Source organism: Papio anubis, chromosome 2 (assembly GCF_008728515.1).
Source record: "Papio anubis isolate 15944 chromosome 2, Panubis1.0, whole genome shotgun sequence".
Taxonomy (NCBI): domain Eukaryota; kingdom Metazoa; phylum Chordata; class Mammalia; order Primates; family Cercopithecidae; genus Papio; species Papio anubis.
This window is the reverse complement of record NC_044977.1, coordinates 141,183,184-141,211,165: the sequence shown is the minus strand read 5'-3', so window position 1 is coordinate 141,211,165 and position 27,982 is coordinate 141,183,184. Positions and strand designations below refer to the sequence as shown.

The 27,982-nt window shown below is 44.1% G+C and overlaps 1 protein-coding gene, 1 long non-coding RNA gene and 1 pseudogene across 4 annotated transcripts in view; 1 reads left to right on the top strand and 2 right to left on the bottom strand.

Annotated features, from left to right (window-relative positions):
• Window positions 1–763, bottom strand: part of ERICH6 (glutamate rich 6) — a 44,975-nt gene extending 44,212 nt beyond the window's left edge. For all 3 annotated transcript variants that reach the window (XM_021934745.2, XM_021934746.2, XM_017955791.3), the window contains exon 1: window positions 342–763. In XM_021934745.2, the coding sequence (XP_021790437.1) occupies window positions 342–714 (373 nt within the window). In that variant the 5' untranslated portion in view covers window positions 715–763. The remainder of the gene's footprint in view (window positions 1–341) is intronic.
• Window positions 405–21,623, top strand: LOC103882274. Its single transcript, XR_001900017.3, has 4 exons — window positions 405–513; window positions 4,200–4,276; window positions 5,084–5,161; window positions 21,354–21,623. It is a non-coding gene; the product is annotated as an uncharacterized LOC103882274 (long non-coding RNA).
• On the bottom strand, window positions 21,476–22,712 carry LOC101022274 (annotated as a pseudogene).
• Window positions 22,713–27,982: the final 5,270 nt, after the last annotated feature.

Below are 27,982 nucleotides of genomic sequence, written 5' to 3'. Positions count from 1 at the left end.
GGAGGCTTGAGCCCAGGAGGTCGAGGCTGCAGCCACTGCACTCCAGCGTGGGCGACAGAGCGAGACTCTTGTCTCAAAATAAAAAAGCACTCCATACAGCAATGCCCAAGTTCAACTTTTATAGTGTTTCGCCTATATCCTAAATCGTGCATCATCACAACAGCTCAGCCAAGGGTTCAGTGCCTCTGACAAGGACGTGAGAGAGATTAGGTGTATGGAACGGTGCATGCATTTAGAAATCAGGCACGACGCGCAGGTCGACGAAGGCACGGGAGTGGGTGGACCAGGTGCCCCCTGGGGACCAGAAAGCCCTCGAAGAAGGGGTGGGTCGGGGGCGGTACTTTTATGCGAGGAGGCACTGGAGGGTGGGCTGGCGCTCGGCATTTCGGTGCTGGTCGCGCTCTGGCTGGGCACGCTCGTAGAGCTCAGGCTAGGGCTGACGATGCTGGCTAAGCGGGGGCGCACGTCTGGGAAGTCGTAGTCGTAGTCACCGATGTCCATGACCTTCCAGAGGTACTCATCGCTGAACTTCTCAGGGGCCTCCAACTCCTGCTCTTCCCCCACAAACTCCTCCTCCACCTCCTCTTCCTCCTCCTCCACCTCTTCCTCCTCCTCCTCCTCCATCTCTTCCTCCTCCTCCTCTAACTCCTCAGACTCCTTCTGGTTCTTCTTCCCCGGATGTCCGAAGCTGCTAGGCGAGCGCAAATGGGCCATGGCTGGCGGGAGGCGGGATTACAGCCAGCTCAGTGGCCGCGGCCCCTGTAGGCTCTGGCGGGCGCGCGCCTTTGTTGTGCGCTGGTCTCCCCTGGCAACTGCCTGCCCTGCGCCACCGAGCCTCCCGGATTTAAAGCGGCAGGACCCGATTAGCCGGGTAGAATGTGGGTGCCGGCGGCCGGCAGGGGTCACCGCAAGCTTCTTTCTATCCCTGCTCTCCAGCGTCCGGCGTCTCTGAAACCCCTGGCAGCCTGCGGAGAAACGATCTTTTCTTCGTCTCTCAGCTTATTTGGTTTTTTTTTTTTTTTTTTTTTGAACGGGTGGAGGAAGTGGCTTCTAGCGACGGACACACACAGTGCCATTTGATATTGCGAATGCTGGAGTCTGGTTATTGAGTAGACAGATGCTTGCTGGAGCTTCCAGTGAAACTTTATTTACAAAATCAGGCGCCAGTCCTTGGGCCCTCTTTTGCGGATATTTTTAAAATTACCTTAAACATTAATAAGCGTATTAAAATTGCCTTAAATGTTAGTTGTCTTAAATATTGTTAGATTAATATTAATTAATCTTGATTAGCGAGATTTTTAGCGTCCCATAAATTTTGCTCGTTGCTGTAATCTGGGTCTTGCTTGGCCCATCTATCCATCCTGGAGTAGAAAATCCTGAAGCATCTGGCCACCTAGATACTACCTGCGTCCTTCTGGGACTTTGTATTTACTTAAATTTTTGTTTTTTATATATATATATTATTTTTGAGAGACAGGGTGTCACTCTGTCACCCAGGCTGGAGTGCAGTGGCGGCATCGTGGCTCACTGCAGCCCTGAACTCTTGGGCTCCAGTGATCCTTCCACCTGGGTCTCCCAAGTGGCTAGGACAACAATGTGTGCCACCACGCCTGACCAATTTTATATATTATATTATATTATATTTATTTTGAGACAGAGTCTCGCTCTGTCGCCCAGGCTGGAGTGCAGTGGCGCGATCGCAGCTCACTGCAACCTCAGCCTCCCGGGTTCAAGCAATTCTCCTGCCTCAGCCTCCCGAGTAGCTGGGACTACAGACACATACCACCACACCCAGCTAATTTTTTGCATTTTCAGTAGAAATGGGGTTTCACCGTGTTAGCCAGGATGGTCTCGATCTCCTGACCTGGTAATCCGCCTGCCTCAGCCTCCCAAAGTGCTGGGATTACAGGCATGAGCCACTGCACCTGGCCTATATTATATTTATTTTGAGACAGGGTCTTACCCTGTCGCCCAGGCTGGAGTGTAGCGGTGCTATCTCAGCTCCCCGCAACCTCTGCCTTCCGTCTTAAGCTGATCCTCCAGCCTCAGCCTCCCGAGTATCTGGGACTACCTTTTGTAGAGATGGCGTCCTGCTATGTTGCCCAGGCTGGTCTCAAATTCCTGGTCTCAAGTCCGGGGCTCAAGAGATCCTCCCAACTCGGCCTCCCAAAGTTCTTAGGATTACAGACGTGAGCTACTGTGCCTGGCTAGGGAATATTTTTGAAAGACGAGATCTTGCAGGCTAAAGGAGCAGGCAGCACAGATGAGAGGGTACATTTGAGTTGCTTTAAAAGGAAGGGCAAAATGTGGTGACCAGAAAGGAAAGTGAAAAGCTTTCCAGCAGGCTCAGGGCAGGAAAGGAGGGCCAGAACAGGGAATTATGTATACAGATATTGAGGTACAAATAAGATAAGTGGAATTTAAAAAAGAAAATAAGAAAAAGCACAATTCTTTTCTGGGCAATAGTAGCAGTTTGATGCTGGAAGCTATCTCAGAAGCTATGAAATTCAACCAGGGTCCTCAGAGAGCAGACTGGAAGTCAGGATGTGGGGATGTGACATGGGGCTGGCAGAGAGCAAGGGTGACAGTGCTTGTGCTTACTCTGAAGTGCCTGCTCTAGCTCAGTTCTGTGACTGCCCTGGCATTTTCTCAATTGTGTGGTGAATTAATTTGTTTAAGTACTCCTTGTTTAGACCCTCTATTTAAGGCCTTTTTTGAACATTTTATGGAATCTCGTTCCCTCGGATCTACTTACTACGCAAACAACAGTGTCTTATTTTCCCATGAGTTGATGCCACTCTCTTGTTTTGGCTGTTCAGAGATAATATGATGCTGGGTCAGTTTACATTTTCCCCTTCCCCGTTCCTGGTGTCTAGCTTGACTCATGAATTTGAGATTTAAGAACCAGGCACCTGCCCTGACTAACTGTGACTTTGGGGTTATTGAGCCTCAGTTTCTTGGTGTGTAGAATGGAAATATGCAGGGGCCTTTGAAAACAGTATGCTGAGAATAGATAGGGCTCAAGGACAGTATCTCCAATTGAACTTTTAATGAACTCCCGTAGGCGCCAAGAAGGCGGGCAGATAAGGAAGAGCATAGAAACAAGGAACTGAGTAGAAGGTTACATCTGGGAAAAGAAAGTTTGTTTTGCATTGCATTCTTTCTGCTGACGTGGGGTTTATGGGGTATAAATAAAGTGAGGCGGAGGCTCTGAGCGCGGCCGCCATGTTCTCTGTGTGTCTTTGTCTTTTGTGTGTTCTTTCATTCCCCACCACCCCCGGCACGGACCCCAACAGAAATATCAGTACCTTTTCACTTAATTCATGGCGCTATTTTGAGATAAAATTTAATTATTGTTTATTTTCTTCATTTTTTTTTTTTTCCTAAGATGGCATCTCAATGTGTTGCCTAGGCTGGTCTTGAACTCCTGGGCTCAAGCAAGCCTCCCACCTCGGCCTCCCAAAGTGCTGGGATTACAGCTACCTGGCCTATTTTCTTTTTGAGGATTGATTTTGTATTTTATTTTATTTTTTTAGGACCACATACCTCCGTTTAGAAAATGTTAGCTTCTAATGTATTGAATGCTTCAGAGGTATATTAGTTCGGTTTCACACTGCTATAAGGAATTGCCTGAGGCTGAATAATTTATAAAATAAACAGGTTTAATTGACTCACAGTGCCCCATAACTGTGGAGGCCTCAGGAAACTTACAATCATGGCGGAAGGTGAAGGGGAAGCAAGGCACGTCTTACTTGGTGGCAGGAGAGAGAGAGAGAGTGTAGGAGAAACTGCCACTTTTTTTTTTTTTTTTTTGAGACAGAGTCTCGCTCTGTTGCCCAGGCTGGAGTGCAGTGGCACAATCTTGGCTCACTGCCAGCTTGGCCTTCTGGGTTCAGGTCATTCTCCTGCCTCAGCCTCCCGAGTAGCTGGGACTACAGGAGCCCGCCACCATACCCAGCTAATTTTTTGTCTATTTAGTAGAGATGGGGTTTCACCATGTTAGTCAGGATGGTCTCGATCTCCTGCTCTCAGGTAATCCACCCGCCTTGGCCTCTCCAAGTGCTAGGATTACAGGTGTGAGCCACCGTGCCTGGCCAGAAACTGCCACTTTTAAACCATCAGATCTCATTGAGAACTCCCTCACTATCATAAGACCGCATGAGGGAAACCACTCTTATGATCTGATCACTTCCCACCAGGTCCTGCCCTCAACACGTGGGGATTACAATTCAAAATGAGATTTTGGTTGGGATACAGAGCCAAACCATATCAAGAGGTAATGGATTTTTAAAAAATTTCCTATCTCAAGTATATAATATTATGTAATTGTATTATATATATATAATATTGTATATTGTCATCATTTGATATTTTGTTTGCCTTTCTTTAATTTTGTTTTTAATTGGCACATCATAATTGTACATATTCATGGGATACAGTGTGATGTTTCAATATGTGGTACATTGTGTGAAAATCAAATCAGAATATTTAGCATATCCATCACCTCTTATATTTATCATTTGTATTAGTTCCTTCTCACTCTGCTAATAAAGACATACTTGAGGCTGGGTAACTTATAAAGGAAAAAGGTTTAATTTACTCACAGTTCAGCATGGCTGGAGAGGCCTCAGGAAACTTAAAATTATGGCAGAAGGGAAAGCAAACACATCCTTCTTCACATGATGGCAGGAAGGAGAAGTGCTGTGCCAAAGTGGGGAAAGCCCCTTATAAAACCATCAGATCTCGTGAGAACTCACTCACTATCATAAGAACAGCAGCATGGTGGTAACTGCCCCCGTGATTCAATTACTTCCCACAGGGTTCCTCCCACGATGCATGGGGATTATGGGAACTACAATTCAAGATGACATTTGTGTGGGGACACAGCCAAACTATACAGTCATTTCTTTGTGATGAGAACATTCAATATTCTCTCTTCTAGCTATTTTAAAATATGTAATATTGTTAACCATAGTCACTCTACTGTGCAGTAGAACTCCAGACCTTATTCCTCCTATCTAACTGTGACTTTGTACTTGTTGACCAACCTCTCTTTATTTTCTCTCTGTCCTACCCTCCCCAGCATCTGGTAACCACTGTCCTACTAAGTACTTCTGTGAGATCAACTTCTTTGGATTCCACGTATGATCAAGATCATGAGGTATTTGTCTTTCTATGCCTGGCTTATTTTACTTCACATAATGTCCTCCAGATTCATCCATGTTGTTGTGTATGACAGGATTTAATTCTTTTTTATGGCTGAATAGTATTCCATTGTATCTATATACCACTTTTTCTTTTTTTGAGACAGATTCTTGCTCTATTGTCTAGGCTAGAGTGCAGCAGTGCAATCATGGCCCACTGCAGCCTCAAATTCCTGGGTTCAAGTGAGCCTTCCACCTCAGCCTCCCCAGTAGCTAAGACTACAGGTGTGTGCCATCATGCCTGGCTAATTTTTAAATTTTCTGTAGAGACAGAGTCTTACTATTTTGCACAGGCTGGTCTTGAACTCCTGGTCTCAAGTGAGTCTCCCACCTTGGCCTCCCAAAGTTCTGGCAGTATAGATGTGAGCCACCATACTCTGGCAGATTATTATCATTATTATTATTATTTAGCTTTTGAGTTCCTCATATATTCTGATATGAACCCCTTGTCAGATGTATGATTTGCAAATATTTTCTCCTGTTCTGCAACTTGTCTCTTCACTCCGTTGATTGTTTCCTTTGATGTGCAGAAGCTTTTTAGTTTGAAATAATTCTATTTGTCTCTTTTTCTTTTTGTTGCTTGTGCTTTTGGGGTCTTATCAAAAAAATCCTTGCTCAGAACAATGTTATGAAACATTTCCCCTATGTTTTCTTCTACTAGTTTTATTGTTTCAGGTCTTACACTTAAGTCTTTAATCCATTTTGATTTGATTTTTGTATATGGTAAAATATATGGGTCTAGCTTTATTCTTCTGCATGTGGATATCCAATTTCCATCACCATGTATTGAAGAGACTGTCTTTTCTCCATTGTGCTTTCTTGGAACCTTTGTCGAAAATCAGTTGGCTCTAAGTATGTGAATTTATTTTTGTGTTCTTCATTCTGTCCCATTGGTCTGTGTGTCTGGTTTTTTGTCAGTATCATGTTGTTTTAGTTACTACAGCTTTGTAGTATATTTTGAAGTCAGGTAGTGTGATGCCTCCAGTTTTGTTCCTTTTGTTTCCTTTTCTGTTTTCCATTTTCTCTCAAAGACTGCCATGAATACCACCACTTTGAGAAAGGTAGGAAAGTGAATTTTTGTCCAGCTTAAACAACTTATTTGCATATAGAATATTTTGAATGGGCTATAGATAGCTCCCTAGCACATCCATGAAGAAAGTACAGTATCTCTTCAGAATACCTTAATTAAGCATTGTTCTGATTCATGGTAGAAGAACAACTTGAAAGAACTGTAGCTTTGATGATGGCTAATTAAGAATGTTCCTAAAGCTGGGCGCGATGGCTCATACCTGTAATCCTAGCACTTTGGGAGGCCAAGGTGGGAGGATTGCTTGAGCCCAGGGGGTTGAGGCTGCAGTGAGCTGTAATTGCACCCCTGCACTTCAGCCTGGGCAACAGAAAAAAAAAAGTGCCTGGTTGCATTAGCTATGAGGGGCATCTTTCTAAACATCACATTCTCTTCTCCCGACAAGCTCTTTTCAGAAGATGATTTCTGAATGCCCATTTCTGCCTCTTAATTAGCAGTGGCATCCACTTTATCCTTGCTCTTAATATTTTGTTATTGTTGTTACTATTCATGTAGTCTTGTTTCCTTAAATACCTGGTTATTTTTTATCCTATGCCAGATGTTATTTGAAAAAAAAAAAAAGGTGGACAAATTTGAGGTTCAGGATTAAGTTCCTCTGGAAGGAATTATATTCGCTTTAGGAAGGCACCTAGGAGGCCTCATAATTCAGGATCATCTTAATCCAATTTCAGTGATTACAATGATTCAAAACTAGATTGTGTCCCTGCAAGGATATTCTATTTCTACTTCACCCTTATGCTTAAAATATGCTTAAAATGCAGCCCTTCAGGCCCCAGTCTCAGGTGGGGAGTTACCAGCACCTCTCTTCTACCCTTGGTTAGCTTTGACTCTCATTTTTCCATTTTCTTAGCCAGTCAAGACCATTATAAATCTTACTCAGACTCTCAGTTACCTGTTCTAGAATTGGCAAATGCTTCAGGGGAAAAGCAAGCCCAAAGACACCTCTCCAGATTCTCCTCTTCTTCATTATCTTAGCCTAGTTATTTTAAAGTGCCTTGCTAGTTCTTCTGTGCCTTTATGAGTTTTCAACAAATACATTTGTCTGGCTTTTGTAGATGTCCTCAGTGGGAAAATTACATAGCTCATCATTACCGGAATAGAAGTACTTTATGGAAAGTGGCAACTGTCTTTGGTGGGGAAATATATAAAAGGTGATACTGTGGTCTGAATGTGCTCCAGAGTTCATGTGTTGAAACTTAATCATCAGTGTGAGAGTATTAAGAGGTGGAGGCCTTTAGGGAGTGAGTCAGCCATGAGGGCAGAGCCCTCATGAATGGGATTAATTACCTTACAAAAGGGCTTGAGAGAACTTGCATCTCTTTTATACATCCTCCATGTAAGGACACAGTGTTTGTCACTCCTGGACACAGCAACAAGGCACCATCTTGGTAGCCGAGAGACCAGGCCCTCATCAGGCACTAAACCTGGTGGCACCTTGGTCTTGGACTTCCCAGTCCTCAGAACTGTGAAAAGTTTCTGTTGTTTATAAATTACCCAGTCTGAGGTATTTTGTTTTCGAAGTACAAATGGACTAAGATAGGTAGGTTTATGGGAATGAAATCTCAACCTTAGGAAAGGATATGGGGTTGAAGTTCTAGGAAGGAAGCTTCGTCTTCTAAAGAAGATATAGGGTAGGTTGTGTAACAAAGAAAAATATGTTAGTTCCAACAAGATTGCAGTGCATTGATTTCTCTCCCATAGTAGTCCAGAAGAAGATAGTTTAGGTTATTGGGGCAGCTCTGATCTACAAGCATCCAGGGACTTAGGTTTCATCTATCTTGTTGCACCACCATCCCCTAAGATGAGGTCCTCACCCTCACACTAGATACCATATCAATATTCCGGTTGGGAAGGAAAGAGGAAGAAGAAGGCAGCCAGATTTTTGCTTGCTTGCTTGTTTATTTTAAAGAATATAATCTGGAAGTTGAATGCATCACTTCCATCCACACATTATTGGTCCAAACCAATTATTTGTACAGCCATAGCTAGAGGCCAGAGAGGATTGGATGCATCACTTCCTGCTGGGAAACTGTATGACTTGCTAAAAGTTGTGACAGCATGTAGAGATGGCCAGTGATTGTAATGTAGGAAGAAGAGTAGCATAGACCCTGGGGAACAATTAGCAGTCTCCATCATGGACCCTGGTTAAGAGAGGTAGAGAATTACATCTAATTCCCACAGTGGGCTAATAGGACAAGCCCAGCCAGGAGAGATACCAATATGGCTTCATACATGAGGAGGGACACCTGATACTTCTGTGTGTTAAGGGAGGGGGAATTCAAGTGGTGGTTGTCAAACTAGAGCATGCATCAGAATTATGTGGAAGGCTTATTAAAATATAGATTGCTGGCTAGGCATGGTGGCTCATGCCTGTAATCCCAGCACTTTGGGAGGCTGAGGCAGGTGGATTGCCTGAGCTCAGAGTTTGCGATCAACCTGGGCAACACGGTGAAACCCCGTATCTACTAAAATTAAAAAAAAAAAATGAGCTGAGCGTGGCAGCGTGCACTTGTAGTTCTAGCTACTTGGAAGGCTGAGGCAGAAGAATTACTTTAACTTGGGAGGCGGAGGTTGCACTGAGCTGAGATTGCGCCACTGCATTCCAGCCTAGGTGACAGAGCGAGACTCCATCACACACACCCACCCCCCACACACACAAAACGATTGCTGGCAAGATGGCTGAATAGGAACAACTCCAGTCTGCAGCTCCAAGGGAGATCGATGCAGAAGGTGGGTGATTTCTGCATTTCCAACTGAGATATCTAGTTCATCTCATTGGGACTGGTTAGACAATGGGTGCAGCCCACAGAGGGCGAGCTGAAGCAGGGTGGGGTGTTGCCTCACCTGAGAAGTATAAGGGATTGGAGAACTCCCTTCCCTAGCCAAGGGAAGCCCTGAGGGACTGTGCCGTGAGGAATGGTGCACTGGCCTAGATACTATGCTTTTCCCATGATCTTCGCAACCCGCACAGCAGGAGATTCCCTCTGGTGCCTAGGCTGTCAGGGCCCTGGGTTTCAAGCATAAAACTAGGTGGTCATTGGGGTAGACACTGAGCTAGCTGCAGGAGTTTTTTTTTCATACCCCAGTGGCACCTGGAATGCCAGCAAGAGAGAACCATTCACTCCCCTGGAAAGGGGGCTGAAGCCAGGGAGCCAAGTGGACTAGCTCAGCAGATCCCACCCCCACAGAGCCCAGCAAGCTAAGATCCACTGGCTTGAAATTCTTGCTGCCAGCACAACAATCTGAAGTCAACCTGGGATGCTCGAGCTTGGTGGGGGGAAGGGCGTCCACCATTACTGAGGCTTGAGTAGGTAGTTTTCCCCTCACAGTGTAAACAAAGCCACCAGGAAGTTTGGACTGGGTGGAACCCACCGCAGCTCTGCAAATCCGCGCTGTAGCGAGACTGCCTCTCTAGATTCCTGCTCTCTGGGCAGGGCATCCCTGAAAAAAAGGCAGCAGCCCCAGTCAGGGGCTTATAGATAAAATCCCCATCTCCCTGGGACAGAACAACTGGGGGAAGGGGCAGCTGTGGGTGCAGCTTCAGTGACTTAAACGTTCCAGCCTGCCAACTCTGAAGAGAGCAGCTGATCTTCCAGCACAGTGTTCGAGCTCTGCTAAGGGTCAGACTGCCTCCTCAAGTGGTTCCTTGACCCCTGTGTCTCCTGACTGGGAGATACCTCCCATCAGGGGCCGACAGACACCTCATACAAGAGAGCTCCAGCTGGCATCTGGCAGGTGCCCCTCTGGGATGAAGCTTCCAGAGAAAGGAATAGGCAGCAGTCTTTGCTGTTCTGCAGCCTCCGCTGGTGATACCCAGGCAAACAGGGTCTGGAGTGGATCTCCAGCAAACTCCAGCAGACCTGCAGCAGAGGGGCCTGACTGTTAGAAGGAAAACTAACAAACAGAAAGGAATAACATCAACATCAACAAAAAGGATGTCCACTCAGGAACCCCATCCAAAGGTCACCAACATCAAAGACCAAAGGTTGATAAATCCATGAAGATGCGGAGAAACCAGTGCAAGAAGGCTGAAAATTCCAAAACCCAGAATGCCTCTTCTCCTCCAAGGGATCATGACTCCTTGCCAGCTTGGGAACAAAACTGGACAGAGAATGAGTTTGATGAACTGACAGAAGTAAGCTTCAGAAGGTGGGTAATAACAAACTCCTCCGAGCTAAAGGAGCATGTTCCAACCCAATGCAAGGAAGCTAAGAACCTTGAAAAAAGGTTAGAGGAATCGCAAACTAGAATAACCAGTTTATAGAAGAACATAAATGACCTGATGGAGCTGAAAAACACAGCACGAGAACTTCATGAAACCTACATAAGTATCAACAGCCAAATTGATCAAACGGAAGAAAGGATATCAGAGACTGAAGATCAACTTAGTGAAATCAAGTGAGAAAACAAGATTGGAGAAAAAAGAATGAAAAGGAATATGGGACTATGAAATCCAAGAATTATGGGACTGTGTGAAAAGACCAAATCTACATTGATTGGTGTACCTGAAAGTGACGGGGAGAATGGAACCAAGTTGGAAAATACTCTTCAGAATATTATCCAGGAGAACTTCCCCAACCTAGCAAGACGGCCAACATTCAAATTCAGGAAATACAGAGAACACCACAAAGATGCTCCTTGAGAAGAGCAACGGCAAGACACATAATCGTCAGATTCACCAAGGTTGAAATGAAGGAAAAAATGTTAAGGGTAGCCAGAAGGAAAGGTCAGGTTACCCACAAAGGGAAGCCCATAAGACTAACAGCAGATCTCTGCAGAAATCCTACAAGCCAGAAGAGCGGGGGCCAATATTCGACATGCTTAAAGAAAAGAATTCTTAAAGAAAAGAATTTTCAACCCAGAATTTCACATCCAGCCAAACTAAACTTCATAAGTGAAGGAGAAATAAAATCCTTTACAGACAAGCAAATGCTGATTTTGTCACAACCAGGCCTGCCTTACAAGAGCTCCTGAAGGAAGCACTAAACATGGAAGGAACACCCAGTACCAGCCACTGCAAAAACATACCAAGTAAAGACCATCAACACTATGAAGAAACTGCATCAACTAACGGCAAAATAACCAGCTAGCATCATAATGACAGGATCAAATTCACACATAACATATTAACTTAAATATAAATGGGCTAAATGCCGCAATTAAAAGACACAGACTGGCAAATTGGATAAAGAGTCAAGACCCATCAGTGTGCTGCATTGAGGACACCCATCTCATGTGCAAAGATACACATAGACTCAAAATAAAGGGATGGAGGAATATTTGCCAAGCACATGGAAAGCAAAAAAAAGCAAGGGTTGCAATCCTAGTCTCAGATAAAACACTCTTTAAACCCACAAAGATCAAAAGAGACAAGGACATTAAATAATGGTAAAGGGATCAATGCAACAAGAAGAGCTAACTATCCCAAATATATATGCAGCCAATACAGGAGCACCCAGATTCATAAAGCAAGTTCTTAGAGACCTACAAAGAGACTTAGACTCCCACACAATAATAATGGGAGACTTTAACACCCCACTGTCAATATTAGATCAACGAGACAGAAAGTTAACAAGGATATTCAAGACTTGAACACAGCTCTGGACTAAATGGACCTAAGAGACATCTACAGAACTCACCACTCCAAATCAACAGAATATACATTCTTCTCAGTACCACATCACACTTATTCTAAAATTGACCACATAATTGGAAGTAAAACACTCCTTAGCAAATGTAAAAGAACAGAAATCATAACAAACAGTCTCTCAGACCACAGTGCAATCAAATTAGAACTCAGGATTAAGAAACTCACTAAAAATTGCACAACTACATGAAAACTGAACAACCTGCTCCTGAATGACTACTGGGTAAATAATGAAGTTAAGGCAGAAATAAATAAGTTATTTGAAACCAATGAGAACAAAGACACAATGTACTAGAATCTCTGGGACACATTTAAAGTAGTGTTTAGAGGGAAATTTGTAGCACTAAATGCCCACAAGAGAAAGCATAAAAGATCTAAAATCGACACTGTAACATCAGAATTAAAAGAACCAGAGAAGCAAGAGTAAACAAATTCAAAAGCTAGTGTAAGACAATAGCTAAGATCATAGCAGAACTGAAGGAGATAGAGACATGAAAAACCCTTCAAAAAATCAATGAATCCAGGAGCTGGTTTTTTAAAAAGATCAACAAAATAGATAGACAACTAGTCAGACTAACAAAGAAGAAAAGAGAGAAGATTCAAATAGATGCAATAAATGATAAAGAGGATATCACCACTGATCCCACAGAAATACAAAATACAAATATCACCACTGATCCCACCACTGATCCTATCAGAGAATACTATAAACACCTCTATGCAAATAAACTAGAAAATCTAGAAGAAATGACCAGGTGCGGTGGCTCACGCCTGTAATCCCAGCACTTCGGGAGGCCGAGGCGGGTGGATCATAAGGTCAGGAGATTGAGACCATCCTGACTAACATGGTGAAACCCCGTCTCTACTAAAAATGCAAAAAAATAGCTGGGTGTGGCGGAAGGTGCCTGTAGTCCCAGCTGCTCGGGAGGCTGAGGCAGGAGAATGGCGTGAACCTGGGAGGCAGAGCTTGCAGTGAGCCGAGATCGCACCATTACACTCCAGCCTGGGCAACAGAGCAAGACTCTGTCTCAAAAAAAAAAAAAAAAAAAAAAAAAAAAATCTAGAAGAAATGGATAAATTCCTGGACACATACACCCTCCCAGGTCTAAAACAGGAAGAAGTAGAATCCCTGAATAGACCAATAACAAGTTCTGAAATTGAGGCAGTAATTAATAGCCTACCAACCAAAAAAAGTCCAGGACTAGACGGATTCACAGCCAGATTCTACCAGAGGTACACAAAGGAGCTGGTACCATTCCTTCTGAAACTATTTCAAACAATAGAAAAAGAGGGAATCCTCCCTAACTCATTTTATGAGGCCAGGATCATCCTGATACCAAAACCTGGCAGAGACACAACAAAAAAAGAAAATTTCAGACCAATATCCCTGATAAACATCGATGCGAAAATCCTCAATAAAATATTGGCAAACTGAATCCAGCAACACATCAAAAAGCTTATTCACCATGACCAAGTCGGCTTCATCCCTGGGATGCAAGGCTGGTTTAACATACACAAATCAATAAATGTAATCCATCACATAAACAGAACCAACGACAAAACCACATGATTATCTCAATAGATGCAGAAAAGACCTTTGACAAAATTCAACAGCCCTTCATGCTAAAAACTCTGAATAAACTAGGTATTGATGGAACGTATCTCAAAATAATAAGAGCTATTTATAACAAACCCACAGCCAATATCATACTGAAAACGCATACCCTTTGAAACTGGCACAAGACAAGGATGTCCTCTCACCAATTTATTCAACATAGTTGGAAGTTCCCGCAACAGGCAATCAGGCAAGAGAAAGAAAACCAAGTGGGTATTCAAATAGGCTATTAAAGTCACCGTTGTCTTTGTTTGCAGATGACATGATTGTATATTTAGAAAACCCCATTGTTAGAATGGGTATCATGTCAAGAAACACTAGAGGATGAACAAGAATGCTTTTACACTGTTGGTGGGAGGTAAATAAGTTCAACCATTGTGGAAGACAGTGTGACAATTCCTCAAGAATCTAGAACCAGAAATACTCATCTGACCTAACCAACACAGTAAGGAGTACCTAAAGGATTTATAAATCACCACATAATGACACATGCCCACGTGATGTTTATTTCAGCACTGTTCACAATGGCAAAGACTTAGAACCAACCCATAAATGTCACCACATAGGAATTAGATAAAGAAAATGCACATATTATCACACAAGGCTGAGTGCATCTCCTCTTTGGTAGGGACATGGATGAAGCTGTCCATCATTCCTCAGCAAACCAATGCCAGCAACAGAAAACCAAACACTGCCGTTCTCACCAGCGCCGGGAGCTGAACAATGAGAAAACATGGACAACAGGGAGGGAAACATCACACACCAGGGCCTTTTGGGGATTGGGGGTTAGGGAGGGATAGCATTTAGGACAAACACCGTAACGATGACGGGTTGATGGGTGCAGAAACCACCATAGCATGTGTATACCCATGTAACAAACGCACAAAGCCTGCACGTATCCGGTGAAACTCAAAGTGTAAATACAATACACACACACACACATAGATAGATAGATAGATATGATGAGATGGGAGATGACAGATGCACAGATAGATAGATGAATGAGTGTCCCCTGACCTGAGGTTTTTTTTTTTTTTTTTTTTTTTTTGAGACAGGATCTTTCTCTGTTGCCCATGCTGCAGTGCAGTGGCACTTTCATAGCTCACTATAACCTTGAACTCCCAGGCTCAAGTGATTCTCCTACCTCAGCACCCTGAGTAGGTAGGACTACAGGTGCATACCACCATGCCTGGCTAATTTTTTTTTTTTTTTTTTTTTAGGATTGGGGTCTCCATGTTGTTGCCCAGGTTGAACTCCCAAAACCTGGCCCCTGTAAGCGATCTTCACGGGCCTTCAAATGTACTGGATTACAGGTGTGAGTCACGGGCACCTGGGCTCCCCTGGATTTTTGATTCGGTAGGTCTGGGACAGATCTGAGAATTTTTTGTGTGTGTGTGTGTGATGGAGTCTCACTCTGTCGCCCAAGCTGGAGTGCAGTGGCGCAATCTCAGTTCACTGCAAGCTCCACCTCCCGGGTTCACGCCATTCTCCTGTCTCAGCCTCCCGAGTAGCTGGGACTACAGGCGCCCACCACCACGCCCGGCTATTTTTTTTGTTTGTTTGTTTTGTATTTTTAGTACAGACGGAGTTTCACCATGTTAACCAGGATGGTCTCGATCTCCTGACCTTGTGATCCGCCCGCCTCAGCCTCCCAAAGAGTTGGCATTACAGGCTTGAGCCACTGCGCCCAGCTTAGAATTTTTATTTCTAACAATTTTCCAAATGATGCTGATGCAGCTGCTTCAGGGATGAAACTTTAAGAACACCGCATCTTGTGCTCAATTAGCTTGTATTGGATTTGCTTCTACGAGTTGATGAAAAGGAATGTGTATAACAATAATATAATCGAACTCGACATTTTCAGCTGCGGGATTCTAGAATCCTTCACCATTGTATTATTGAGGGGATCATTGAAGTCTAGGTAAACTCCTTAACATGGATGAACATAATCACTTCACTTTTTGATTTCTTAATACCTGCTTTCTTTCTCCCTTGTTAATCCAATAGAATATCCTGGAAAGCCAGTTAAAGCTCCTCACTTGATGAATCACTGATTAGCAGATTTCAGTGTGTGCTTACTTCAGAAAGACGTGTGCAGCATATTATTTTTATAGCTTTTAATTCATACTTTAATGAGAATTTTATGAATATAGGTAGATCTTGGTTCTTCAGTACAAGATAGGGCATGATTTGTTTAATTGATTCCCTTTTTTAATTTTTTTGTTTTTTTGAAATGGAGTCTAGCTCTGTCACCCAGCTTGGGGTGCAGTGGTGCAATCTCTGCTCACTGCAAGCTCCGCCTCCCGGGTTCACGCCATTCTCCTGCCTCAGCCTCCCGAGTAGCTGGGACTACAGGTGCCTGCCTCCACGCCCAGCTAATTTTTTTGCATATTTAGTAGAGACGGGGTTTCACCGTGTTAGTCAGGATGGTCTCAATCTCCTGACCTAGTGATCCACCCGCCCCAGCCTTCCAAAGTGCTGAGATTACAGGCGTGAGCCACCACTCCCAGCCCCCTTTTTTAATTTTAAGAGATTGAATTTTTTAAGTAACTGAATTCCCATATTAGCTACAGAATGGAATTAAAAACAAGGACAGATCAATTTGAAAATGATTATGTCAGACCAGGCTCGGTGGCTCATGCCTGTAATCCCAGCATTTTGGGAGGCTGATTTGGGTGGATCAGCTGATGTTGGGAGTTGGAGACCAGCCTGACCAGCATGGAGAAACCCCATCTCTACAAAAAATACAAAATTAGCCAGGCGTGATGGTGCAGTTCTGTAGTCCCAGCTACTTGGGAAGTGGAGGGTTGAACCCTATTTGCTTGAACCGGAAAGGCAGAGGTTGCAGTGAGCCAAGATCTTGCCATTGCACTCCAGTCTGGGCAACAAGAGCGAAACTCCATCTCAGAAAAATAAAAATTAAAAAAAAAAAATAATTATGCCTTCCGGGGAAATTACTAAAATGGATAGAATCTATAGGTTTCATTTTTGATGACTGGCATCTGCAACTTAGCTGAGGTTGGGTCGTTTTATTTCCAATTTCAGTTGCATTTAGCAGGCAAGGGGGAGAGGTGATCCTTTACTCCTTGTTACTGAAATCCTTCCGAAGTGGGATAGTAGAGGACAGAACTAGAAAAACAGGAAGGAGCCCAAGTGTGAAGGAAACAAAAAAGGTGGCACTAACAGGGACAGAAGCCAGGCCCAGGGCGTCATGTCCCAAGCAGCAGGTGGCTAGTCCTGTGCTGTTCTTTTCTCAAGCATAGAGAATCCAATCTGGTGGAAACGAGTTGGAGATGCAGTTTCAAGAGAAAACTTGCCGAGTGTCTTGATGTTAGATACAGAGGCAGATCACTACAATCATTATATCAAAAGTTCAGGCAAGGAATCTGAATAGATAGAAAAGCCAAGAGACCTAGACAGGAGGTCAGGTGGAACTGTAGCCACCACCCAATACTGTCCCTGAAGCATTCAGGGAATTGGATCTCACTTGAGGAGAAGTAACTGTCAGTTCAAACTCTACTAGTTTTGTGGGGAAGCACATTATAGAGAGGGGCAGGGTGGCTTCTGGGCAGTTAGATGCTGTTTCAAACAAGTAGGTGACACTGCCTGGACTAAAAAAGTGACTCTTTCTGGTGCTGAAGTCTTTGGGGCACCCAGGCTGAGTCAGAAAGGCCCTACCCTTAAAGCTACCCATCCAGAATACCTTGATGAAATGGAAGACCTCAAATCCCAGAAAGACTTGAGAGGCTTTTCCTCTAAAAAGTGGTGCACTGACTGATTGATTGATTGAAATAGGCTCTCACTCTGTCACCCAGGCTGGAGTACAGTGGCATAATCATAGCTCATTGCAGCCTTGACATCCTCAGTTTAAGTGATCTTCCTGCCTCCCAAGTAAGTGGGATCACAGGTGTGCGCCACCACACCTGGCTAATTTTTTTAATTTAAAAAAGTTATTGTAGAGACGAGGTCTCACTATGTTGCCCAGGTTGGTCTTGAACTCCTGAGCTCAGGTGATCCTTCTGCCTCAGCCTCCCAAAGTACTAGGATTACAGGCATGAACCACTGCACCCGTTTGTTTGGGTCAACTTTTCCCATTTGGAATGGGTGTATTTACCCAATGCTTGTACCCCCATTGTATTTAGGAAGTAACTAACTTGCTTTTGATTTTACAGGCTCTTAGGTGCTCTTAGGTGCGTTGTCTCAGATGAGACTTTGGACTGTGGACTTTTGAGTTAATGCTGAAATGAGTTGACTTTGAGGGACCATTGGGAAGGCTTGGTTGGTTTTGAAATGTGAGGACATGAGATTTGGAAGGGGCTAGGGGTGGAATGATATGGTTTGACTGTGTCCCCACCCAAATCTCACCTCAAATTGTAATAATCCCCACACGTCAAAGGTGGGACCAGGTAGAGATAATTAAATCATGGAGGTCATTTCCCTCGTACTGTTCTTGTGACAATGAATAAGTCTCATGATATCTGATGGTTTTATAAATGGGAGTTGCCCTGCACATGCTCTCTTGCCTGCTGCCATGTAAGACATGCCTTTGCTCCTCCTTTGTCTTCCACCATGAATGTGAGGCCTCCCCAGCCATGTAGAGCTGTGAGTCCATTAAGCTTTTTTTTCTTTATAAACTACCTAGTCTCAGGTAGGTCTTTATTACAGCATGAGAACAGAGTAATACACTGCTATAACAAATTACCGTAGACTGGATGGCTTATAAACAATGGAAATTTATTTCTCACAATTCTGGAGGCTGTGGGAAATAAATCAGGGTGCCAGCATGGTCAGGTTCTGGGAGGGCCCTCTTGCAGGTTGCAGGTTGCTTTCTTCCTATTTTATCTCACATGAAGCAAAGACAGTGAGAAAGCTCTCTGGGGTTCCTTTTGTAAGGACACTAATCCCATTCATGAGGACTCTACCCTCATGACCTAATTACCTCCTGAAGACCTTACCTCCTAATACTATCATAGTGGGGGTTAGGATTTCAACATATGAATTTTGGGAGGACACAGACATTTAGTCCATTGCAAACCCCTTTGAGTCAGTAATTGTCCAGTTGTGAGAAATTAAAAGAGAACAATCATGTGTCTCTAGGGGCAAAACTCAGGTGAGAGGGGAAATTTGGTGTGGCTCTGGAATCCTACATCAGCAAAGTGGCTCCATCTATACCTCAGCCCTTTCTATTCATTCTTATTTAACATTATAACAGTAGTTCATTTTATTTTTTTCATTTTACAGATGAGGAAACAGAGTCAGAGAGAGGCCAAATACCCTGCCCTAAGTCCCACAGGCAGCAGGCGAAGCTAGAATTGAACCCAAGTGGTCTAGCTCCAGCAGCTGAGCTGTTTGTCACTGAGCTATGCCGTCTCTCTGTATCTTCATCCTCCTGTCCTTACCAGTAGAGTGGATCCTTCTTGTCTACATTTAAACACGCCTCATCTTGCCATCTTAAATGCAGCCCTCCCTTGACCAGATATCTGCCTGCTGCTACTTCCCCCTCTCTGCCTTTTACCGACACAGATTTGAAGGAGCTGACCACTTGTATTATCTGTTTCCTTACCTCTCCCACAGTGCTCACCTCACTCCAGGCTGATTTCACCTCCCACCATTCAGCCACATCCACTGCTGCTAAGGTCACCATAACATCTCTGGCGCTGAATCCGATGGAGATTTTTTGGTCATCATGTTGTACATCTCCTCTTGGCAGTTTCCAGTATTGTGATTTCCTGTCTCCTTGAGACTGTCTCATCTCTTAGCTTGGATAACTCTCAGTTTTCATCCTACCTCTTTAGTCTTCCTCCTTAACTCTTCTGCTTGGCTAATATTCTTCTATGAAACCTTTACATATTGCAGTGACTCATGCCTCATCCCTGATCTCCCTTCTCTTCTAAATCTACCCCTTTTCCCTAAATAAGCTTATCTCCACCCATGACCACATTTACCATGTACACCCTGAGGATCCAAGTGTGTACCTCTAGATGACATCAGGACCCTTTGGTATAAGTTTCAGAGCCTCTGCTACTTGTCTTTTACAGAGCTTTTTATGCATGTGATTATTTAATTATGTAAATAGTTGTTTAAGGCCAGCCCATCTGATAGAATGTTAAGCTCCATGTGGGCAGAGGCTGCCCCAGTGTGGCTGTCTGCCCTGCTCCCAGCACCCAGCACCATCTCTTGCCTCTAAGCGGGGCTCAAATAAATGAATTAATGACTTACCATCTTCAGAATGTTCAACCCCATCTCTTTTATTGTTTGTTACATACAATTTTATCTGAGATGTTTAGAATGCTAACAAAAGAAAAAGTAGTTTATGCTAATGTGGTCTGTGTGACTACTGTATTACCAGTATCAAAAATAAGTGAGTTTTTTGGATATTTCTTTATATTACGTTAAGTTCTGGGATACATGTGCAGACCGTGCAGGTTTGTTACATACGTATACATGTGCCATGGTGGTTTGCTGCACCTATCAACCCATCATCTAGGTTTTAAGCCCCACATCTATTAGGTATTTGTCCCAATGCTCTCCCTCCCCTTGCCCCCCATCCCCTGACAGGCCCCAGTGTGTGATGTTCCCCTCACTGTATTCATGTGTTCTCATTATTCAATTCCCACTTATGAGTCAGAACATGTGGTGTTTTGTTTTCTGTTCCTGTGTTAGTTTGCTGAGAATGATGGCTTCCAGCTTCATTCATGTCCCTGCTAAAAAGAAGTGATTTTACACAAAAAGATGCTCAACATTGTTAGCCATCAGGGATATGCAAAACAAAACCACAATGAAGTACTACTTCACACTCACTAAGATGGCTATAGCTAAAAAGACAGTAACAAGTATTGGGAAGAATGCAGAGAAACTGGAACTCTCATACCCTATTGGAGGAAATGGAAAATGGTGCATCTGCTTTGGGAAGACAGTCTGGAAGTTCCTCAATATGTTAAACATGGAGTTGCCTTATGACCCAGCAATTCCACTTCAGTTCCACCAAAGAGAAATGAAGACATAGGTCCGCACACAAACTTGTACACATATGTTTGTATCAGCATTATTTGTAATAGTTAAAAAGTAGAAACAATCCAAGCATTCAGCCACTGATAAATGGATAATTAAAATGTAGTGTGTCCTTACAATGGACTATTACTTAGTGATAAAAATAAATGAATTATATATGCTACAACATGGATGAATCTTGAAAGCATTACGTTAAAGGAAAGCAGCCAGTCACAAAGGACCGTGTATATATTGTGTGATTCTATTTGTATGAAATATAGAATAGGCAAAACAGGCAAATCTGTAAAGAAAGTAGAGTCATGATTTTCTAGAATCAGTGGAGTTTGGGGAAATGGGGGGTGACTGCTGATGGGCATGTGGTTTCTTTTGGGGTGATGAACACGATCTAGAATTCATTGTGGTGTTCTTACACGTCTCTGTGAACATACTAAACACCACTGAATGGTACACTTCAAGTGGGTGAATTGTATGGTATGTGAACTATATCTCAAAAAAGTTGTCTTTTGAAAAGGAAAGGAAATGGTTTACTTTTGAGGGTAAATTGAAAGCTCCCCACCCAGATATTATTAACTACAGTTAATATAACAGCAGTACAGAGCACTGACCCTGCCATCTGCGTGTATCTTCATTCTGATATTCCTCTATCCATCATGTATCCCTTGATTTTGTTCCTTTTTTTTTTTTAACTGATAGAATTGATAATTTTATTTTCACATTTCACAATACAAATGAAAACTGCACTTTTTCTGGTCCCACTTCTCCCCTCCAATACTATTCTCTTTTTGATAGGAAGGAGGAGCAAGTCTTCTTTGTCATGCTGTTAAGAAAACACCCAGAGTCACAGCACCATGATCTCCCAGTGAAGCAGAACAAGTAATATAAAACTGATCTAAAGAGGCTTGCCTCTATTCTTATCTGTCTGGTCAAGTCATTTGGGGCCAAGTGGGCACCATTGTGGGAGGGTGGGAGGTCTCATCACTGGCGGCCCAGGCATCATTGGCATGTGGCCTCCTGTATTAGTCTGTTCTCATGCTGCAGATAAACACATACTTGAAACTGGATAATTTATAAAGGAAAAAGGTTTAATGGACTCACAGTTTCATATGGCTAAGGAGGCCTCATAATCATGGTGGAAGACAAAGGAAGAGCAAAGGCATGTCTTACATGGCAGCAGGCAAGAGAGCGTGTGTGGAGGAACTCCCCTTTACAAAACTGTCAGATCTCGTGAGACTTATTCACTATCACGAGAACAGCCTGAGAAAAACCCACCCCCCATGATTCAATTACCTCCCACCGGGTCCCTCCCACCTCATGTGAAGATTATTACAACTCGAGGTGAGATCTGAGTGGGGACACAGAACCATATCACCTCCCATGGGCAGCCTCATTCCAGGAGCACATCCCATTGGCATCATCCAGGAGGAGGGGGGCCCATCATTGGCATCATGGGAGGGCCTCCCTGACGGGCTGCTGGCATCATACCTGGTGAAGAACAGAAAGAGCCCGGGTGGGAGAGGTTGGATCATCGCCCCTGAAGGAAGAGGAGCAGAGAACAGAGTCGGAGGTGTTCTTCCTTGTTGAGATGCAGTCTTTGTTCTGTCAGCCAGGCTCCGAGCCTGCTGTTCCATCCATTTCTGGTAGTAGTCTTTCACATTCTCTTTGTGTTTCCTCCCACTGCAATGGTAGGTTCCCACAGATGGACAGGCATGGGTGAGGTATGTATTGCAGAAGTCACAACAAAACTTAGGCATGTTGCTCTGTAGCCCATTAATCACTCTGTTCCCTGATTTTGCTTTGTTTTGATGTGACATTGAAGCACTGCACATACACAGAGCAGTTGATAGTTCTCCCCTCTTTGGATTGTTGGATGAAATTTTTTAGAATTTTATTTTTTATTGATACATAATAGATATACATATTTTGGGGGTACATGTGATAATTTAATACATTTATATAACTTGTTAAGAACAAAGCAGTGTACTTGGGACAGCCACCACCTTAAATACTTTTCCTTCCTTTTTGCTGGAAGCATTTGAATTATGCTCTTAGCTATTTTGAAATATACAATAGGCTATTCTAAACTATAATCACCCTACTGATCTATGAAACACTACGTCTTATTTCTTCTATTGGGTTAAATGATTTAATGTCTGCAATGCCCTTAGCATTGTGCCTGGCACATGGTAAATAAATATTAGCTGTTGTTATTCCGACCCAAAACAAGAACATTTTTTATTGTTACAGAAAAAATAGGACCATTGATTGTGTTTCACCATTTAAGTGGCTATTTGCGTGCTTTTGACAGTTCTATCCCATGTCCAATACATTTCCTTTCCCCCAGAGGTCCCTCCCCTCCACCTTCAACCTATTACAACAGGGTGTAATAATATGGACAAACACTAGAGGGCAGCATGCAACTGCAATGAAGAAAATCGGCATCAGCACACTTGAAACTCAGACAAGAAGACAGAAGATGTCTAGTATCAAAGGAAAGTGAAATGTCTTCCTTTAATATAGTGTCTTTGTAGTATTCTTCTATAGGAGGAAAGTATTATTACTCTGTCGGATGAGTATTCCTACTGGAAGGATAGCTGCGACATTTAAAAAATCCTGCCTGTATGTGCTTGCCATAAAGATGTCACATAACCATTTCCTCACGTGCTGTTCACTCCACACCCCAGCTCTCCTGAGAGCACTTAGCTTCTCCTGTGAGCTGGTTCCTCCGATGGGAGGCATTTGGAAGCCTACATTAGTATAGTGCTGCCTTACAACGCACTTTAATGTAGTATCTCGTCTCTGGGAGGCCCAGGAGTGCTTCAAATTCTAGGCTTCCCTGAGATGTCCAGTGCGTTTCTGCTGAGGTGTATGTATGCTGACTTGGCCTGAATCTCTCAGGGGGAGGGAACGTACCCCATCTTCACCTTTGTATCCCCACCTTTGTGCCGTTTGCAGTGCTGGGCATGCCCTGGAGAAGGTGGATAATGTCTATTGGACTAAACTGCTTCATGAGCTGCAACCAGAAAAAGAGGGAAATTTATGCTCACTTTAAGCCTGAGCAATGGGACTCTAAACTGCACCCCTAACCAGTGAATTTTGTTCATTATTTTTCTGTATCATAAAAACAGTTCGTGCTCATAATGGGCAAATCATACAAAGAGAACATCTAAAATATTCATAATCCCATCCATCCAATATTAACCTGGGGAATACTACAGATTCTTTTAACCTTATGTTAGAGTATAATATATAAATATGTGTGTGTGTGTGTGTACATATATATAGTGTTTACACTTATGGCAGCATGGAACACCTATCTTTAAAAATTTTTTTTTGAGACGGTGTCTATACTCTGTCACCCAGGTTGGAGTGCAGTGGCGTGATCTGACTCGCTGCAACCTTGACCTCATCCTCCCACCTCAGCCTCCTGAGTAGCTGGGACCACAAGCATGCACCACCATGCCCAGCTAATTTTTTGTATTTTTGGTAGAGATAGGGTTTTACCATGTTGCCCAGGCTGGTCTTGAACTCCTGAGCTCAAGTGATCCACCTGCCTTGGACTCCCAGAGTTCTGGGATTACAGGTGTGAGCCACCGTGCCCAGTCTTACATCTATCTTTTTTTTTTTTTTTTTTAAACTAATCCCTTTCTTTTGGGAATTTAAGCTGTTTCTCAATTTTTGCTTTTTAAAAGAGCAGTCTGGTGAATATTCGTGTAGCTAAGTGTAAGCCCACATTCTTTATTAGTGTCTTAGGATAAATTCCCAGAGGCAGAATTTCTGGGTGATGGGTAATTTACATTGTCACCAATAGTGACAGTGCCCTTGATCAGATGAAGAGTTTTAATTAAATGTCACACCAGAACTCCATAATCTTGTCTCAGTCTGGTGTCAAATCGCTGGACTCAAGCAATCATCTTGCCGTGAACTTCCCAATGTGTTGGTGATTCCAGGCTATGAACTCACCTATGACAGAAAATAAATCTTAAAGGTCTCCTCAGTCTCTGCCTTTTGATCTTTGACTGTTCGAGAAAATCTAATTTACCACAAAAGGACAGAGACAGCAACTATGGCAGATTTTCATATAGGTGTTCCACCAGAGTCAGGTAAGAGAGACAGTTGCACCCGACTGGGTGCTTCCCAGTACTGTTCTGATATAGTGGCTAAATCATGAGCAACTGATTAATGGGTGTCCCAGGAGGCCAGGACTCTGCATTGTAGATGTCCTAAGTCTAATTATTTTTTTTTTTTTTGGAGAATGGCAGATTGGGGTTATTGAGGGAGGAGGCGAAAGGAACTCAAATCACCCCCTTGGTACTGCCATTTATATTACTGCATTGTGTGGAAATCCTGAGTGGTAAAATAAAGCTTTGGGCTGATGTTCAAGGCCCTCTACAATATAACCTTAACACGACTTTTCTAGCTTTAACTTCACCTACTCTTATACAGACTTGAAATGGATGCTGCACATCCTCTTGGCCCAGCTACAACTTCAGCCACTGCCGCAGCAACCAGTTTTGTGCACGTGTGGCCGACGGCTCTGGCTTTGGCTGCCTGATGTCTCCTGGATCCTGCAGCATGGCACAGGACACATTTGTTTGCCTCCTGGTTGCCTTCTGGGCTTGCAGGGTACTTACCATGATAGGGGGTACCCTTTGATGAGCTGGGGATGAAAACGAGAGGGTGAAGACCTCCCTCTTCTCTCTCTCAGTGGACAATTCTGAGGTTCCTTCTACACACACAGTGCCTCAGAAGCTCCCAGCCGGATTGAGCCTCAGTTACCTAAGGCAGTGAGCGGCCGATAATGCACCTGTGCTGGCTTTCTTTCCTCGCCTACTCCCCTCTCCCCAGTCCCTCAGTCCTGTGGCCTGGAATCACTTTTCTAAATAAATGTCTTTTTTTTTTTTTTTTGAGAGGGAGCCTCTCTCTGTCACCCAGGCTGGAGTGCAGTGGTGCAATCTCGGCTCACTGCAACCTCTGCCTCCTGGGTTCAAGCGATTCTCCTGCCTCAGCCTCCTGAGTAGCTGGGATCACAGGCGCATGCCATCTCGCCTGGCTAATGTTTGTATTTTTAGTAGAGATGGGGTTTCACCATATTGGCCAGGCTGGTCTCAAGCTCCTGACCTCAGGTAATCCACCCACTTCAGCCTCTGAAAGTGCTGGGATTACAGGTGTGAGCCACCATGCCCAGCCTTTCCTAAATAAACTTCATCTAAGCTTTGTCTCAGGCTCTGCTTGCTTTGGGGAAACAATAGTCACCACGCTATTTACTGTTTTCTGATGATGTTCCTTGCTCTTCATCTATTCAGTTCTTTAATACTTGCCTGGGGAACATCTAGTGTGTTCCTGGTCTGGGGAAGGTCCCTAAAATATAAAACGGAATCAGTCACAGGCCTTGCTCTTGGTTCTTGGTTTAAGAGAGAGAGAGAACAGACAGGTTAAAAAAAAAAAAAGTCAGTGTATCACAAAGTGAATGCTGTTCCAGAGGACCAAGAAGGAAGAACACAGGAGACAGGACAGCTGATCGGGCTTGGGGTATCTGAGGAGGTTTTCTCAGGAGCATCTTTTGAAGGATGAATAGGAAGTAGTTTGCAGGAATAAGACAGGAAAAGACCTTCTGGGCTGAGAGACTGGTCCGGGGCAGAGACACAGAGTCATGAAAGAACTCGGTATGTTTGTAAACTGTGGGAAGTTCGGGGAGATTGGAGTGGAGGGTGCCTAAGGAATGTGCTATAGAGGAGCCTGTCAAGACCTGGGTGCCTGCTACACTCCGAGAGGTCAGTGAAGGGGCCCTCAGTGGCTTCTTTTGTGTTGTTGGCCTGGTCTGTATTTCTGCACTAGGTGGCCCTCTCATTGCTGACCAGTGGACATTTGCAGGAATGGACTTGGGGTAGGCCTGAGGCCCCAGTCTGCTGGGGTGCTCCTGGGAAACTGAGTCTTGCATCACCTAGTCTCATGGTAATGTGCAAGGGTTGTTTTGCATCAGCTTCTTGCTACTGGGGAGAGCCGGTATGCAGCCAGAGCTTCCAGAACAGTTGGGAGGGGCTGGGAGGGTATATCCACTTCCCCATCCACCATGAGAATGTGTATACCTTTGCCTGGAAGCAGGCTGTGCTATCTCCTGCTTGTGTGTGTCTCTGTTTACTTTGCCATGAAACAATCCTGTAGTGGGTCTGCTGATGTCTTCCCTTCCATTGACCCCTATATCCCATCGGGTAACCATGCATCTCCTGACTCAGGGACAAGACAGTGACTTTTAAAAAATTTATTAATTTTCTTTTTGAGACAGGTTCTTGCTCTGTCACCCAGGCTGGAAGTTCAGTGGCATGATTGTAGCTCACTGCAGCCTTGGACTCCTGGACACAGTGATCCTTCCACCTCTGAGTAGCTGGGACTATAGGCACACACCACTATGCCCAGTTACTTTTCTTTTGTAGAGAGACAGGGTCTCGCTATGTTGCCCAGGCTGGTCTTGAACTCCTGGCCTCAAGTGATCCCTGTCTCAGCCTTCCAAAATGTTGGGATGACAGCTGGGAACCACCGTGTCCTGCCGAGACCAGTGACTTTTAAAGTGGACTAGTGGCTGGCCGAATCAAGTGGTCCCCTCTTGGGGAGTTTGAGTCAGCAGTAGTTGGTAAGGAGTAGAAATTAAAGGACACACAAAGAAGGCAGAAGCAGTGGGGATGGGAGGAGAGCAGAGAGAAGCAGGGTGCTGGCAGCAGGAGAAGCAGACCAAATGTGACTGAGTCACACCGATGTGGCAACACCAGCGGCTAGGAGATAGTGAGGCGTCAGACCCCAGTGGGGCCTGGGTGAGCTTTCCATTTCTGAACTACACTCCAGAGTGCCAGAAACCTGCCGGTGTGGCTGGTCCTGTGCTCCAGGAAGCGAAAATAGACACGCACTTTCCTATTCTTGTACATATCCTAACACGGAGTAGCGTCAGCAGAGACACTGGCTGGCCCCGCTACTTCCCACCATGTAAACTTGAGTAAGTAACTGAGTACTCTGTGTCTCAGTTTCCTCACTTGTAAACTGGGTTGTTCCTGGTGTCTGCTTCATAGGGTTGTTCTGATGCTTAAATGAGTTAATGGACATAAGATGCGGAGAAGGGCCTGCTGATGCATATGAAGCACTCTGTAAGCAGGTAGTGGTCTGGGTCTGGGCAGGACACCCAGTTGGGTAACTGAGGAGAGAGAGGGTGAGAGACTATTTACAAAGATATAGGTCAGATGAAGGGACAAAGAATGGTGGAACACCCTGGGCTATAACTGGCTGAGAAGTTTTTAGTACTCCTAGGCCTGATGAGGTGAAGGGAGGAAGTAGTTATCAGATACCTAGCAGCCTGAAGACAGGGTGACAGGGCAGGAACTGTGGGGGTCTGGATAAGAGGACAGCTGGGCCAGCCTGGCCCTACAGAGCAG